Source organism: Chelonia mydas, chromosome 11, assembly GCF_015237465.2.
Source record: "Chelonia mydas isolate rCheMyd1 chromosome 11, rCheMyd1.pri.v2, whole genome shotgun sequence".
Classification (NCBI taxonomy): domain Eukaryota; kingdom Metazoa; phylum Chordata; order Testudines; family Cheloniidae; genus Chelonia; species Chelonia mydas.
The window spans coordinates 43,630,533-43,648,597 of NC_051251.2; the positions used below are offsets into that span (position 1 = coordinate 43,630,533).

General features: G+C 42.4%; 1 protein-coding gene across 2 annotated transcripts in view; it reads left to right on the forward strand.

Annotated features, from left to right (window-relative positions):
* The window catches only part of AGPS (alkylglycerone phosphate synthase), a 161,874-nt gene that overhangs the window by 76,581 nt on the left and 67,228 nt on the right, over nt 1-18,065 (forward strand). For both annotated transcript variants that reach the window (XM_043524751.1, XM_037913198.2), the window contains exon 11: nt 3,393-3,520. In XM_043524751.1, coding sequence (XP_043380686.1) covers nt 3,393-3,520 — 128 coding nt within the window. The remainder of the gene's footprint in view (nt 1-3,392; nt 3,521-18,065) is intronic.

Below are 18,065 nucleotides of genomic sequence, written 5' to 3' on the forward strand. Positions count from 1 at the left end.
TAGTAGGTTTTTTGCCATGCAGAATCCCCTGGATTTAAACAATTTGATATGTGCAGGGCTGTTATCCCTGTCACTGATAAGCATAAAAGTTGCTTAATTTGTTTAGGTGAGGGACATATGTCCTAGCTGTAGATTGTTCCCCACTAGGACAAAGAAATATAAGAAGTTTTGTCTTAAAATTTATCTTCTCGAAATGGCAACATCTCCCTCCTCAGAGCCTGACCATGACTGAAAGTCTCCATGAGAAGTTCATGTCCAGCTGCCAAGGCGCCAAAGACAATTTTGGGTGAGAAATCTTGCTGTCGTGTGGCCTCCTTGCACTGTTCAGAACTGTTTGAGATTGATACAGCGTGCTCCTCATCCCACAAAAAGACACTTAAAAAGTCATCTAATTCTGTGAGGTCTGGTCATAAGCACCAACACTCAGGCTCCACATCCGCCAGGGTTGTCGAGACTCGTGCCTTCTGCTTTACTGGAGAGATCGTCAACCCTAGCATTATTGGATCTGGTTCCATCTCCAGTGGCTGTACACTTACCTCCATTGTTAGTGCCATCACTGTCACAAGCCTTTCATGCAGCAAAGGATTTGTCTCCCTTTGCTGGACTCTACGTTGTCTGATTCTAATTGTAGCCGCCTCAGCTACATCGGCATTGTCTGCATCACCTGCCACCAAAACGTGATCAGTTCTTCCTGTATCTTCACTGCAGTCTGCATTGGCACCATCAGCTTACTGTTTGGCATTGCCAGTTTTCAGGCAACCCAGGATTCAGCTCTAGAAAGCACTTTGAATGTGGTTTGCTGATTACCTTGGAGTAACCCTTGATAGATTTCTCACATATCTTATCTACCCGAGGAAAACTGTGGCTAAGGTGAAGACATGTAACAACCTTTTAGGCAAATTGGCCAGCACTTTATAGGGAGCAAATTCTCAAAATCGCCAATCATCTGGTTTAGCGCTCTCTTACTCTGCAGCAGAATGCTGTGCTCTGGTCTGACTCCATCTGTCTCATGTAAAGGTGGTTGACACACAACTGCACTCAACCATGCACATCATAACTGGGGCGATTACACACGTTGCTCCCTGTGTTAAGCCACATCACTCTTCCACACAGCCCTCTGGTTGCTACAGCCAGAATTGTTGAAAAGATCAGGGCAAACCCAAGTCTACCACTATCACTATACACAGACCTCTTCAACGACCCAAAAGCATGCTGTTGTGGGCCCACTTGCCCTACCCAGATTTCTCTGAGGTATTGATGTGGTGTGAAGAATGATCTGCAGCTGACATCAGAAACCAGTCGTTTATAATTGACCCAACCATGTGTGTACCCAGCTTTGATTTCCCCCATTTATGGGCTGTTCTGAAGGGATTTTGAACAGACCAGTCCAGAACAGGGTCAATGTGCAGGCAGCCTTCCAACCGTTGGGGCCAATGAGAGGATCCCACATTCAGCTGTGGCCAAAGACAATGTCTCACATCACTAATGACTGCCCTCTGACCAGATTTGGTGGTTGTCTGAGGGCTCTGCCCTTCGCTGATGAGGCTGCAGCAAATTGGCATGGCAAGGTCCATATCTGACGAGAAGAATGAAAACTGCATTTCTGCTAGCAATTAGTTATGCAAGAAGGGTACTGGAGCTCCAGGCACTGTAAGCCAACCCCCCCCTTCTCAATGTTTCACAAAGACAAGGTTTCTCTGAGGCCACACTTGAAGTTTATGTATCTGTTTCCACCTCAGACAACTCACCTTCTGGTGTATTTTTCCAAAACCTCATTTTAGCAGAGCTGAAGAGGAGCTTCATACTTTGGATGTTGAGAGGGCTCTGTCCGTTTACCTGGACTTCACAAAGTCTTTCAGATCCTTTCCTAGAATTTTTATGGCCTTTGCTAAAAAGATTAAAGAGCAATCCATTAAACCCAATATATATCTCACTGTATTTGAGTGCATTAAGCTCTGCTATAATCTAGCTAAATTTTCCCCTCCTGTGAGAATAACAGCCCACTAGGACCTATTACGTTTCATCAGTAACATACCAATAGTTGACATTTGCAAACCAACAATGCAGTTGCCAGTACATACCTTTTCCAGACACTCTGCACTCACTCAAGCTTCCTGGGACAGTGCCAACTTCAGCAAGTCAGTATAGCAGTGCTTCTGACTGCAGTCTCTCTTCAAATAATCAAAAGTCCCATCCCCTGTAAGGAAACTGTTGGTGAGTCACAGTGGAATGTATATGTGCACAATCACTCAAAGGGGAAAAACTGTTACTTACCTGTACAGTAACTTTTTTGTTCTTTGTGATGTATTGTATGCAGATACATTCCATGACTATTCCACCTTCCCCCACTATTTGAGGTATTAGATGGTGTAAAAAAATGGAGAGAGAGGGGCGGTGGCTTTTACGGCTTTGCCTCCAGGAACAAAGATAGTTGAGGCACATGTGCTGACAAGTTTCTGACTCAAGTGCATTGGATGCAGATACACTTACATGTTTTTAAACTTTTTTTCAATTTGTTTGAAGACACTAAAACCATACTTACAACACTAGTTTGAGTTGGTTTTAGCACCACATATTGCCATTTTGCCATCATGGCATTCTAACATTGAATAACCCCCCATTAACAGTTAGTCAAACTCTGTGATGGCTTCCCCATAACCAGTTTAAAGACTTGAAAAGTTATGTCATTACTAGTCTACCAGACCTCCAATATCTCTTGTATGATCTTCAGGTTAACTTCAGTAATTTGAACTAGTTAACTTGTTACCTGAAGAAATCTTTTCTGTCCTAAATTGTTTGGAGTCCTAATGTTAAAGGATTTTCAAACTGTCTTAACCTATCTTTCCTAATCCAAATCTTTTAATAATAAATAAAAAACCCACCCTGATCTCCCCCACTACAAATCACTGCGTAGAATGGGGAAAATATTCATTTTTAAACCTCATTGTCTTGCACAGCTGGATATGGCAACCTGTTTTCCTTACTTGACAGTTCTATTTAGAGCCTGTCAAAAACAGCTGCAAAGCTTGGTGTAAATGCACTAAACCAGCTGAGCTTTTGCAGAATACTGCATTAAAACTATTAGTTTTTAGACATCTTGAGCTTTGATCATTTTCTGAAAAAAATCTGATCCACGGTTTGAGAAATGTTGCCTTAACTGTCAACTTCTAATTGGAGGTTTATGTAGAAAGAAAAAATAAATTTCTAGTGAAATGATACCCAATAAAAATGCTACTCCAGGCTTTAAAATACATTTAACAAATGTGACTTAATTTTCTTAAGGTATCTCACTTATGGGATAGTATGAAAATACTCCAAAATCATATATGTTAAGTCAGAAAGCAAGAGAGATTTTTGTGACATTGAAATGATGATCATTTTCCTTTTTAAAGGGACCCTTGGAGTGGTTACAGAAGTTACAATAAAAATCCGACCAATCCCTGAATACCAGAAGTATGGCTCTGTAGTATTTCCTAACTTTGAACGAGGAGTGGCCTGTTTAAGAGAAATAGCAAAGCAGGTAAGGAGAAAATTTGTTTTTGAATTCTATTACACTTGTTTGTTTCATGCATGTAGTATCTGTATTCTAACATTAGGTGTCACAGTAATGCTCTGGTTTGCCTCTGGATATTTTTGTAGTTGGTAAGTGGGCTTAAAGGGACAGTATCAATTTTAACATCTTAGAAACCTCAGTGTAATTTACAAATCAGATTTTAGCAAAGTTTATAAAACTTATTTTTGTGTTGTTCCTATGTAGACTAAGGGAGTTGCACACATTTGTGGCACTTGCTATTCATATGCGCCAGCATGGTGATACGCTCATGTGCTGTTTTGGAAGATACGTGAACTCTCCTTAGTTCACTTTTTAGTAACTGGATCAATTGTTTTCTTCTATCTGCTAGAGATGTGTCTACCAGAAAGTGCGGGGCAGTACCTAGCAGTATTTGGGGTGCTACAGGTTGAAGTGATCTTTATCCTCCATAGCTACCCTGGGACTGTTCCAGTTTTCCTTGGAAAGTTCTGTAGCTGGTAGTATCGGCCTGGAGAGTTCTCAAGGTAGTGTTCAGCATGCACATTCCTAGGCTAGTTTTCACAAAGGTCTTCACAATCCTAGGATGTTTATCGGAACAGCAAAAAAAAAAAAATCGTCCAAAAAACCCCTTAATAATGGATAATTCTCATGGGGTGGATTCTAAATATACATTACGAAGAAAAAGCACTATATAAGAAAAAAGTATTATAGTACTGTTTAAAAATAGTAAATGAGTTGATATCACCTTCACTGTAACCTGCACTAAAGCTAGCTTACTGCTGCACAGTAAATATAGCATAAGATACATATGACAGACTATTTTTGGTGAAGCTCTGAAATAGCCGTTTTAACTTTTTCTTGTGATATACTTTCTCTTCTCTTGTGTTGAACTGTCAATTACATCTTGTTTTATGCACAATTTAATGTCAGAATAAATCTGCAGTGAGAAAAGTAGCATGGATGGATAATAGTGGATCAAAAGTATTATAGTGTGGATCTGTGGTTTCCTGGTACACTCTCAAAAATGGCATTACCTGTTTTCAAGTCACTGATAACTTGGAAGAAAATGATCTTGAATGCTTATGGATCAATGTCCTAATAGATGAATCACAAGATATGGTATAAGTTGTCTGCTACTGACCATCCAGTCACAATAGGGAACAGGATGGCCACCTTCTTATGCATCTATCTATAATGTGTTGGGAAAAAAGCCCAGCAAGATCATGGGGTACTTAAATTTGAGTGACATGCTGGAGGTCTCATGCTTTCCGTACTGAAACATGTTTGAAATTTCTAAATGTTAGAGATGAGTTTCCTAACTCAAAGTGTTGCTGCCATCACAGTTAGATTTGTCCTAACAGATAATTTTTAGTTCTGTGATCAGTTTCTCTTTAATGGTAGCTTAGGTACAAGTACTGATCATGAGTTGATCACATTTATAATGTACAAGCAGAATAAAGTCAGACCAGGTAGATGTAGATATAATTGCTTCCTCCCAGCTGACTTGGGTCAGTTGTTTTCAGCTTTGTGAAACTGGCCCTATTGAAGCACCACACACATACAAATGGAAGAAAGGGGAAGTTAATAGCAATGAATCAGAAGCTAGGAATTGTAGAAAATGGATAAGGGAAGCAAAGGGAAATAAGGAGAAATCTATCACCAGCACAGATAAAGACAATACATTTTTAATATATTAGGAATAAAAAAAGATTAGTGACAATGGTATTGGGCCATTACTAGATGGAAATTGTAGAATTATCAATGAACATGCAGAAAAGGCAATGAAGTTCAGTTAATATTTTTGTGCCGCATTTGGAGGAAAAAACAGATGACTCTCATCTTATGGTGGTGATAACTCTTTGCATTCCACTAGTATCTCTGGAGGATGTTAAACAGAAGGTAGTAATGTTAGGAATTTTTAAATCAGCAGATCCAGATAACTTGCATCCGGGAGTTTTAAAATAGCTGCTGAGCAGCTTGCTGCACATAAATGTTGGTTGTTTTTTTTTTTAATAAGTCTTGGAGAACTGGAGAAGTTCCAGAAAACTGGAAGAAAGCTATTAGCTTGACAGCCTGACAATGATCCCAGGAAAGATAATGGAATGGCTGATAGGAGACCTGATTTTTATAAAGAATTCAAGAAGGGCAATGGCCAATCAACATGGGTTTATGGAAAATAGATCTTGTCATACTAATGTGATATTTTCTGATGAGATCACAAGTTTGGTTGATAAAAGGAATAATGTTGCCATACTATACTTAGACCTCTGTAAGGCATTTGGCTTGGTACCACATGACATTTGGATTGAAAAACTAAAATGATATAAAATTAACATGGCACACACTAAATGGATTAAAAGCTGGCTAAGTGATAGGTCTCAAAATATAATTGTAAACGGGGAATCATCATCAAGCAAGTGTGTTTCCAGTGGGGTTCCACAGAGATCAGTCCTGGATCCTATGCTATTTAACATTTTACTCAATGACCCAGAAGAAAACAAAATAATCACTGATAAGGTTTGCAGATGACCCAAAATTGGGGGGTGGTGGTGGTAAATAACATAGAGGACAAGTCACTGATTCAGAATAGTCTGGATTGCTTGATAAACAGTGCAGATTATTTTAATGTATACATTTGGCAACAAAGAATGTAGGCCATACTTACAGGATGGAGGACTGTATCTTGGGAAGCGGTGAGTCTAAAAAAGATTTGGGAGTCATGGTGGATAATCAGCTGAATGTAAGCTCCCACTGTGATGCTATGGCCAAAAAAAGCTATTATGATCCTGGGATGTATAAACGGGGAATTTCCCATAGAAGTGGAGAAGTTATTTTACTTCTATATTTGGCACTGGTGGAACTGCTGCTGGAATACAGTGTCCAGTTCTGGTGTCCTCCGTTTGGGAAGGATGTTGAGAGCCATCCGAGAGCGCTATGACCAAAATGGATGCAGGTTGCTTGAGCTCTGAAGCAGCCCACAGGGAAGCCCCAAACATAGTCTCCTAAACCTCACCATCCAATGTCGAGGAATATTGCACCCAACTACTGAAACCCCCTAGATGCCCTCTAGCACTGCTTCTTCCTTTCCAAATCTGAAAGCACTGAAAAAACAGTGGAGATCTGCCTTCAACAGAATGGTTCCTGCACATTATGGAGCGCAGCAGATGGCTGTACTGCAGCAGGTGGCCACAGATACTGTTGAAATTAAATCTACAGTTTCCACCCTACAGACCACCATGACTGAAATTCAGAGTGCACTACAAGCAAAATCCAGATGAGTGAGTGAAGCAGAACACAGAATTTCTGAAGTGGGATTTCAACGAGAACAAATTAGTTTATGAAGAACTCTAGTTACATATCAAGACTCTAAGACCATGCTAATTCATCTAAAAGGCCACTCATAACAATGTAACATCAGGATTGTAGGTGTTCCTGAGGGAATAGAGAAAGGTAAATCCTCTGAATTTGTCCCTAAACTACTGAATTGGTGAATCTGCTGGTAGATTTTTTTTTTGTTTTTTTTTTTTTTGTTTTGATACAGAACAGGCAGATTGGGCCCTTGTCCCTAAACCAGCTCCAGAAGGTCAGCTTAGAGCATTAGTGTCAAGTTCCTGAAGTTTACCACTAAGGAGCTTATATTGCAGAAATCCAGAGGGGGAGGAAAAGGAGCTGTTACGGCAAGAACCAGCAATTAAAATACAGCTTTGTCAAGATTATGCACGTGTTGCGGTTGCAATGAGGGTAGCTTTTAGCCAGGCAGATGCTTACCTCAAGCAGCTCCCGGAACAAGCGGCATGCCCCCCTCCGGCTCCTACATGGAGGTGCTGCCAGGTGTCTGCCCCATCCGCAGGAACCTCCCCTGCAACTCCTCCCCCCCCTCGCCCTCCGGAGCTCATTCAACATATTCAAGATTGGATTATTTCTTTTAGTGTCTCTAGATATGATCAATTCTACCACTTGTTGTGGCATTGGTACTATTGTTATATCTGACCATGCTCCTCTACATATATCTCTTAGGCCTTCAGAAAATGTGGGGATACATCATTTGTTAACTCTGTGCAGCAGGAGTTAGGACTTTTTTTTTTTTTTTTTTTTTTTTAAAAAACAAATACCCCCACCGGTTCATCTGCTTCCATGCTTTGGTAAGTCTGTTAAGCCTTCAACAGAAGCTGTATCATCTCATATGCCACCTTTAAAAAGAAATTGAGAGAACATAGAATTGACCTCCTTTTGAAGGAAAGTAAAGCCTTGGATGTAGACTCTGCTTCTGCCCCCTACCCAGAGAAACTGAGAACACTTATCAATCTAAGACATGAAATCAACAAACTTCTGTCACAAATGGTTGAGATTGCTTTATTCACTTTGAAACGAAACTACCAGGAATCCGGCAAGAGAGCTCGCAGGCTGTTGGCATATAGATTTAACCAAAAGGCTAACAAACAAGATTGCTGTGATTTGCAATAGAAGCAATAAATTATACACAACACAGATATTAATAAACAACTTCATCAGTTTTATTCAAAACTATATTTTGCTGAAAAGGAAATCTGTAAAGATGCCTAGATAACTTTTTTTAGTGAATGGTCTCTAAACTGCCTCAGATCCCTGACTCTCCAAAGGAACTTTTAGGTGCCTCTCTAAAATCATGGACCTGACTCAGACTATAAAAGAAATGAAGGTCTGAAAGACTTCTGTCTCAGATGAGTTCTCAATTGAATTTTACAAAAAGTTCTCAAACTTTAACACCTAGATTATTGAACATGTTCAGTGAGGCCAAGAATGAGCAAACTCTCCCACCTACTCCAAGAAGCTGTAATTTCAGTTATTTCTAAATCTGGGAAAAAACTTGAACTGTGGTAATTACAGGCCAATTTCTTTAATCAGGTATAATGCTAAGATTGTAGCTAGGGTTGGCAACTTTCTAATTGCACAAAACTGAATGCCCTAGCCTTGTCCCTTCCCTGAGGCCTTACTCACTACATTTCCCCCTCCCTTGGTGGCTCGCTTTCCTCCAACCCTCACTCACTTTCACTGTGCTGGGGCAGGAGGTTGGGGTGCGGGAGGGGACTCTGGGTAGGGGGTTGGGGCACAGGCTTACCTCCGTCTGCGGCACAGCAAGGAGGCTAAAGCAGGGTTCCTGCCTGTCCTGACTCTGCGCTGCGCCCAGAAAGCGGTCAACAGCAGGTCCGGCTCCTAGGCGGAGGTGCAGACAGGCGGCTTTGCGTGCTGCTCTCACCCATGGGCACCGCCTCCCCCACCCCCCCTGAAAAACAGACACCTGGTCACCCTAATTGTAGCTAAAGCTCTTGCAGTGATACTAGACAAAGTTCTATGACATTATACTCACAGCAGGTAAGCGTTCCTCTTAACAGACATGACTCAGATAATGTGTCAACTGATTGATATTATTGCCAGATCAAGAGCTTCTAAAAAATCCTTAGCTGACATTTCTTTAGATGCCAAAAAGGCCTTTGCCTGCATAGCCTGGGACTATCTTTTTCATATCATAGCAAAATTTGGGTTTGATAAAAATGTATTGCTTGGATTAATCCTTTATACTCTAACCCAATTTACAGAGTAATTACCAAGGGTATTACCTCTCTCTAATGAAAATGGGGTAGAAATATGTGGGAGGGCTGCCCCCTTTCTCCTTTTCTTTTAGATTCAGCCATTGTCAGATGAGCAAATCAACATATTCATGGTATCAGGATGGGCCAAACAGAGCACAAAATTATGCTGTTTGTGGTGATGCTCTTGTATTTGTATCTAAGCACGGGGATACCGTTCTTGACCTTTTAGCCACTATTAATTAATTAAGTTCGGACTCATCTCAGGATATATAATTCATTGGGGGTAAATCAGAAATCTTAGGCATTAAAAAAATATGCACAGGAAAGCTTCTTCTCAAATTGGAACTTTCAGTGGCAATCCTCTTGTATGAAATATTTAGGAACACTGATTCCCAAAAATTTTCAGAACATGCCTAAGATAAATACAGAACCACTTATTTCTCAAGTGGGTAACAATTTGGGGAGACAGAGTTTAACCCTCAGTTTGTGGGGTAAAATTAATATACTGAAAATGAATGTCCTTCCCAGAATTTTGTATGTCCTGGCAGGTCTGCCTATTTCTGTTCCTCAAATATATTTTTAGAAATTCAGTCATTTTAAAATATTCCTTTGGGGTGCTGGCAAGAAACCTAGACTGGCTCTGAGCAAATTACAGATCCCCCGTATCTCTGGGGTGGATTTCGTTTTTTCCAACTTGGAAAATTATCGTATCTCCTTTTTGTTAAACCAGGCATCTTTCTGGCTATTCCATATGACCACACAGACCCCCACCTTGGGTTCAGATTGAACAAGAATTGGTATACCCACTCCCACTTTCAGGCATTGTAGGATCAAATTATTGTAGATTTGGTGGCTCCAAAGCTCCCACATAACAGCTGTGAGGCAAGCTTGGTCAAACTTAGTTAACTTCTTCTTCATCCATTCTTCCATGCAGAGGCAGTCCTATGGAGCAATTCTATCCTTAAATTTGATGGCAAAACCTTGATGTGGAGGGATTGGATGGACAGAGGAATTATGACTGTTGAAGCGAATTGACAATGATAAATTTAAACCATTTGTACATCTTCAGCAACAATTTGGTTTGCCCTGCATGGAAATATCTCACATTAAAGTGTTTCCTTATGAACGTATTTGGCCCGGATTCTTTGGGAGCTCCAGAACTTCCAGAACTTTTATTATTTTGGAGGCAATTTCCTGGATTTACTTGGCCAGCAGTATCCTTTTACAATTTTCTGGCCCAAAAAACTCTGCCAAAGATTGATAATTTGAGAGTTGCTTGAAATAGAGATTTGGATACATAACTATCTCTGACCCGATGGAATATAATGTATGTAATGTTAAACAACTATAGTCCTGAGACTACGGCTTATTCACCAAAATACACTTCAAGTATACTGGTCCCCACATAGGCTAATGGTAATGGTCCTCATAAATGCTGACTGCTATTGGAAATGTATCACCAAAGGAGTTACATTAGCTCATGTTTGGGTAGTGCTTATGTATCAAGAATTTCTGGTATGAGGGAAGTCAAAGGACCAATTTGATATTGAATGCTAAGTTGGAGCCCCCCCCCGGCCCCTGCTTAAGTTTCATTTTTGGATATATTCCTGATACCTGGAGATTACCTCGTAACAAGGCAGCGTGGCTCCTATGAGCAGCTTTGGTCACTAAAAAATTAAACCTGCAAAAATGGAAAAGTCAGTCCTCACCAAATATTGATGTCTGGGTCAGTGATATAAAGCTGACCTCACAGCTAACGAATGACTGGCATGTCGCAGAAAGGGAATGCCCAAAAAATGCAAAGCAGTTTGTGCTGACTTCTTAGATGTCTATGATTAATGTAGACCCTGAAGATATATATGTCACTTCCACTCCACTCCTTTTATCTTCACTGTTTGTTTATGTAGTGTGTTTGGTGTATCTGGTATTTTGGTATATTTGTTGTATTTGGGAAAAATTAAATAATAAATACAAAAAAAATTGGAGAAGGTTCAGAGATGTCATGAGAATGATTAAAGAATTGAAAACATGCCTTAGAGATTGACTGAAAGAGCTCAATATATTTAGCTTGACAAACAGAAGGTTAAGGGGTGACTTGATTAGTCTGTACTTACATGGGGAACAAATATTTTATATTTGGCTCTTCAGTCTAGCATGGAAAAGAAAAACACAATCCAATGCCTGGCAGTTGAAACTACAAAAAATCAGACTGGAAATAAAGACACAAATTTTTAAGAGGGAGGGTAATTAACTATAAGAACAATTTACCAAGGGCAATGATGAATTCTCCATCACTGACTTGTTTAAGCAAGGATAGATGTTTATCTAAAAGAATCACTTTAGGAATTATTTTGGGGGAACGTCTATGACCTACATTATACAGAAAGTCAAACTAGATTACCACAATGGTTCTTTCTGGCCTTGGAATCTACTAAGTGCTTTACATAGGTTGTACTGTATTGTGAGTGAAATACAATTATAGATCTATTTGGATCTGACTGTGAGTAAACTGATTGACTTTCCATGTACAAAGTAAAATCTCTAATCTACAGTGAAACTGCAAGTCCCTGTGTGTCACTTTTAAAATGTTTTTTTAGGTACCTAGCACGCTTCTGTGCACTTGAAAAATAATAAACTGTTTCTTCTTCGCGTGGTTGCTCATATCGATTCCGATTAGGTGTGTGCACGCCATATGCACAGTCATCAATGTTCTGTAGCAGCTCCCGTCAGGTTGGCTGTGGAGCCCCCTGGAGCGGCACCTTCATGGCACTGGATGTATGCCCCTGCTGACACTTCACCTCCTCAGTTCCTTCTTACTGCCAGTGACTGTCATTGGAACTGTGGTCGTTGCCTAGCAAATGCTTCCTTTAGCATTCTTTCTATTTGTATTTGTAGTTTAAGTCTTAGTAGTTAGTTAGTTTAGTGTATATTGTGTATATAGCTGATAAGGTTTAGGGAGCAGGGTTTTTCCCCCAATCTCCTTACCTTCCCCTTGGGTTCCAGGGCATGCCTCTGAGCAACAGGTTTAAACCCTGCGGAACCTACAGCCGGCCTATGCCAACTGGCGACCCCCTACAACATGTGTCTGAAGTGTCTGGGGGAAATGCACCAAGCAGAGAGGTGCAAGATCTGCAGAGCTTTCCAACCTAGGACCAGAAAGGAGAGAGATTTCTGTCTGAAACCACTCCTGATGGAATCCTGTCTTTGTCCTCAGCCTGCCGCGGACAGTCAGGATCCAGCACTGAGCGCATCCGTATGGAGTATCCCAGCCTCGGTATGCAACACGGTGCCAAGGAAGGACTCTGACCTAAGAGACCCTCTGCACCAGTGCTCCCCAGCACTACAAATTGCAGAGGCAGCCTGCACCGCTCTCATTCACCAGTGCCGCACAAGCGGCACAGGAAGACTGACAGGGATCATTCCCCGGTCTTGAAGACAGCTGAGCCAGTAGGTGCAACAGCAGTGCGTCCTATGAAGGAGCACTCAGCGCCCAGAAAGTAAGAGTCGGCGCCATTGACTTCAGTTCCCATGAGGGGACTGTCGAGTCTGCCGCTCAGCGACTCCCCTGGGCAGGTGTGCCAGGTGGAGGAGTTAGCTACACTCCACCCCGAATACTTCTGTTGCTGCCAGAGATCTAACTGTGATGACGGCTCCTCAGCTCCCAGTGGTCAGAGGCTACAGGCTCAGCGGGTGCTTATAGCTGTGGTGGTTTGGGAATGAGAGCCAATTACAGGACCGATGATCTCGCTCTGGAGCAGGTTGAAAAGCAGGAACTCAAAAATTGAGGAGCACCCCAAGGAGGCCACTGGGCAAAAGGATATGGCATTGGTGGGAATCCCTACTGTGGGAATGATGCTGATGTCCATAGCAATGATGATCTAAGGAAAATCTCTGGATCCTGTGGTTCAAGAACAGGCTCCATTGTTGGCACTACAAACTGCCTCTTCATCCTCTCCCGATGACGCTGCCATGCCAGGCTCCTTCTCTCCCTCAATGTCTGAGGACTTTAAGGCATATCAGGACCTCCTGAGGCATGTGGCTGTTACTTAGACATCCAGACTGAATTTCTGCAGGAGAATATGGATAAACTGCTTGATATTCTCTGACCACCAGATCCAGGGAGAGTAGCCTTCCCAATAAATGAGTTTCTCTTGGAGCCTGGAAAGGCCTTACCCCCTGGAATACTCACACTTCATTACCTCCCATGGCTAAGTGTGTGGGGAAGTGGTACTTTGTCTCCATCCAGGGTTTTGAGAGTTTCTACTCCCACCTGGACACTAACTGTCTTGTGGTAACTGCAGCAAGTGACAATGCATGACAGAGAATTTAAAAACCTATACCTAAGGACAGAGAGCCCAAAAAGAGGACTTGATGGTGAGGAATATTTATACCTCCTCTTCCCTGCAGATTTACATTGCAAACCAGCAGGCATTGCTCTGTAAATACAACTTTAATTGGGCAGCCATGTCTAAGTTTGCAGACAAATTTCCAGAAGCCTCCAGGGAAGAATTTAAGGTGTTCATTGCAGAAGGCTGTTTGGTAACCAAGACTACATTACAGTCACCTCCGGCTGTGGTGGTTGCTTTGGCCAGAATTATGGCATCAGCGGTGATTGAGGGCCTCATTGCTGCAGAATTCAGGCATTACACCCTGAATGTGTGCAGCGGACTATTGAGGACTTACCTTGTGGTTGGGTATTGTTTTGGGGGAAGACAAATGAAACCTTGGATTTTTTTTTAATAATTCCCAAGCTATTTTGTGTTCCTTGGGAGTTTATACTCTGGCTTTAGAGACAGTGCTATAGCAGTCAGCTGTAACAATAGCGATACCACTCGCAGCATTTCTTCAGGCAGTCTCTTGTAAGGCAGCGGCACTACCCCAGAAAGGGGCATAGATCCCAGAGACGAAGGACCTCTGGTTCCAGATTTTAGCCAGCCAGCTCATCCTCCCTCACCATCCAGCAAGTATCCATCTTGACTTGTGTGTCCAGGGTAGTGAACTGGTGGTGACCTCTCCATCCCTGTTTGGCTACAGATTGGCTCATTTTTACAGTGTTTGGGACTCAATTACCATGGACAGCTGGATCCTAAGCACCGTCAGATTGGGTTATGTCATACAGTTCTCTCCATCCCTCCTCCCCACTCCTGTACCCTGTCCCTCTTCAGGGACTCCTCTAACTAGACACTGCTCCTCTAGCAAGTTCAGTCTCTAATGGCTCTGGGGGCTGTAGAGGAAGTTTTCCTGCAGCATTGGGGACAGGGATTCTATTCCCAGTATTTCTTGGTTCCCAAATCGAAGGGCGGGCACAACCTCAACAAATACACCAGATTCAGGGGATTCCAGATGGTCACCCTTTGAACTGTCCTCCCCTCATGAAATCACATAAGAATGGCCATACTGGGTCAGACCAATGGTCCATCTAGTCCAGTATTCAGGCTTCCAACAATGGCCAGCACCAGATGTCAGAGGTTTGCAGACTGGTTTGCTGCCCTGGACCTTCAGGGCACTTATTTCTACATCGCAATTCTCCCAAGCCACAGACATTTTCTCCAGTTTGTTGTGATGGACTGGCACTATCAATACACCATGCTTCCTCTTAGTCTTCTGCTCCCTGAGTTTTTAACATCTGCATGATTGTAGTGACAGCGTACCTCAGGAAGAGGGGAATTCATATCTTCTCATGAGTGGTTACTGAGGGGAAGTCCAGAGAAGCAGTCTTCTTTCATGTTCAGTTCACACTATGCTTATTTGACTGCCTACGTCTTATCCTAAACAGTGGAAAGTCAGCATTGGTCCCAACTCAAAGAACTGAGTTAAATGGGGCTCTAATAGACTGTACAAGTTTGAGAGTGTTTCTGCTGACTGACCAATTGCACGCAATTTGCCACCTATGTTTGGAACTACAGTCTCAGCCCTCAACCACAGCCTGAGTATGCCTGAGGTTGATAGGCCACATGGCTGCATGCACAAAGGTACTCTAGTTTGCCAGATTGTGCCTTTGTCCTCTTCCCAAGTGGCTGAAGTTGGTCTCAGATCGTTATCCCTTGGACAGACTGGTCCTCTTTCCTCTGCCAGTCCTGGACTACTTACGGTGGTGGACGGTTTCAGGGCAATGTGTGCCAGGGTGTTCGCTTTGCTTAGTCCCCACCAACCAGGACTATTGTCACCAATGCCTCTTTAATAGGTTACAGAGCACACCTGAGCTCACTAAAAGTTCAAGACCTGTGGTTGGAATTGGAAGCTTTTTTGCATATCAGTATCCTGGAGCTCCATGCCATCTACAATGCCAGTAAGGCCTTTCCATATCTTATCAGGGACTCAGCAGTGCACATCCTTAATGAAAATACCACTGATTTATTATGGGAACAGATAGGGCGCATACTCCAATATGTCAGGAGGTAATCCGACTTTGGAAAGTTTGCATCGGGGAAAGCGTTACCCCTCTGGCCAATCTCCTACCAGGGATCCAGAATCATCTGGTGGATCACCTCAGCAGAAATTTCTCCCCAAATCATGAATGGTCTCTGAAGCCCGGCATCATTTGGTCCATCTTTGTGGTGTGGAGCATTTTAATGATAGACCTGTTTGCCACAAGAGACAAAAGAGGTGCTGTCTGTTTTGCTCTCGAAGGTTTCTCAATCTGGGCTCCCTGACAATGCTTCTCACCTGAGCTGCGAATCAGCACTCTTGCATGCGTTTGTTCCAATTGCAATCATCTGACATGTCATTCTCAAGCTGAAATGGGATTGTGCCACACTCATTCTCTTTGCTCCAATGTGGCCAAGACCGTGTTGGTCCTTTGACCTTCTTGCATTGTTGATTTGTCCTCCCATATCTCTCCTTCTTCATCCCAAGCTCGTGACTGTGCATCATGGTCAGATTTTGCATCCAGTGCTCAGCTCCCCTGCATCTCATAAAGTGGATGCTGCATGGTTGGAGGGCGAGGAGGAAGAACAATGTTTGGAGGTGGTCTGGCAAATCTTTCTTAATAGTAGAAAGCCCTCCACTAGAGCAGCCTATTTGACCAAATGGAAGTGGTTCTCAATGTGGTCTTTAGGCCAAAGAATTCAACCAGCGATCGCTTGTATCCAGGACGTCATGGGTTGTCTGTTACACCTACAGTCTTCTGGTCCTGCACTCAGTTGAGAGTGCACCTGGCGGTAATTTTGGCATTCCATCCGTCCGTCCATCCGTGTTTCCGAGCTCCATGGTAGTGAGGCTCTGGAAAGGAGTCACTCTTCTCTACCACTGGTGGAAGAACTGGTTCCCTTGTGGGTTCTTAATATGGTCTGAACAGTTCTTATCGGACATCCATTTGAGCCTCTGGCAACTTTTCTACCTTCTGTGTCAGAAAATTGCTCTCCTTGTGGCAATAATATGCAAGGAGTGTGTGTGTAAGTTGCAGGCTTTGATGGCAAAGCCTCCTTACACCACTCTTCCAAAGACAAAGTAACCCTGCAGTCTCACCCTAAGTTTTTATCTAAAGTGGCATCTCAGTTTCATTTGAACCAAGTTATGTATCTGTTGGTGTTTGTTCTTAACCCACGTTCAACCCCAGATGAGTAGCATCCTCACGTGTTGGATGTCAAGCGATGTTTGGCTTTTTACCTAGATGGGGCTCAATCTTCCTGTTCTTCATCGCATCTGTTTCATATGCAGAAAAAACGAAAGGGCAAGCAGCCTCTTCAGACAATCTCGAGGTGGATAACTTCCAATATCATGACCGCATACAAAGTAGCATCCAGACTGAACCTAATCAGTGGGCGCAAGCTCATTCTGCGAAGGCCCTGGCAGTGTTGATCACATTTCTAAAAGATCTTCCTATATTGGACATTTGCAGGGCTGCCACTTGGTCCTGTGTACATTTGTTTTCAACCACTATGCCATTACTACTGCATCCAGATCAGATGCAAACTTTGGGAAGGCAATCCTGCAGTCCTTGTTTAAATACACTCTCTGAATTCCACCTCCTGAGAGTACAGCTTGAGTCACCTACATGGAATACAGGGCTGAATCTACTCAAATTAAAAACAGTTACTTACCCTTATTCCATCTATTGGTCTTCAAGATGCAATGCAGATATGTATTCCACAACCCACCCTCCATTCCCTTTGCCTCAGAGTCCGTAGCTCTTGACGTTTAATGCAAAGAAAGTGAGGGGGATCAGAGCGGTGTTGCCCTTATATAGCCGGGGAGGGGTTAGGGCCATAGGGCATGAACGCTGCCCCTATGGGTACTGCTAGACAAAGTTCTTTGGCTTTGGTGTGCTGGGTGCACACGCACCTATGTGGAATATATGTCTGCATCGCCTCTTGAACAACAGTTACTATACAGGTAAATACGTTTTCCCCTTAAAACGTGTAATAAATATGTTGAGCCAGATACTAGCTTGAGTTGATCCTCTAAGAATTCACAAAACACTGTTCAGGAGAAGGAGGATAGGGCAGAAACTATTCACCCTGAATTTCCCTTTTAAACTAGTATACAGTGTGTCTTCACGTGCCCTCTATAGCCACAGCTATTGAAAAACATTCCAGAGCAAAGCTCAAGCATAAGAAGTATAACCATATTTTTAAGACTAGAAAAGCTCAGCCCTGTATATGTCCTTGCCAGTGCAGATTAGTTCCATTTGGAATTCTCTGCAGAGGGCTCTTGGTTTATAGCACAGGACATTACCTTAAAATAATGCTGGATTTCTTTGAGCTATGTTAATGTATGCGTGTTTGTTTATAAACACAATTAAGCCTAAAGCCAGATTTTGGCCTGATGCTGAAGAGTTGATGTACATTAAAACTGAGATTTATGAATTTGTCAAATGTACACATTAATATCTATCCTTGCAGTGAATATATGCTGAAGATAAAGGAAATAGAAATAGGGTACTAACGCCTTTTATATATGCTGGGTTTTTTATATGAAAACATGACTCTCATAGTTTAAACCACTTCAGCACAATTTTATTT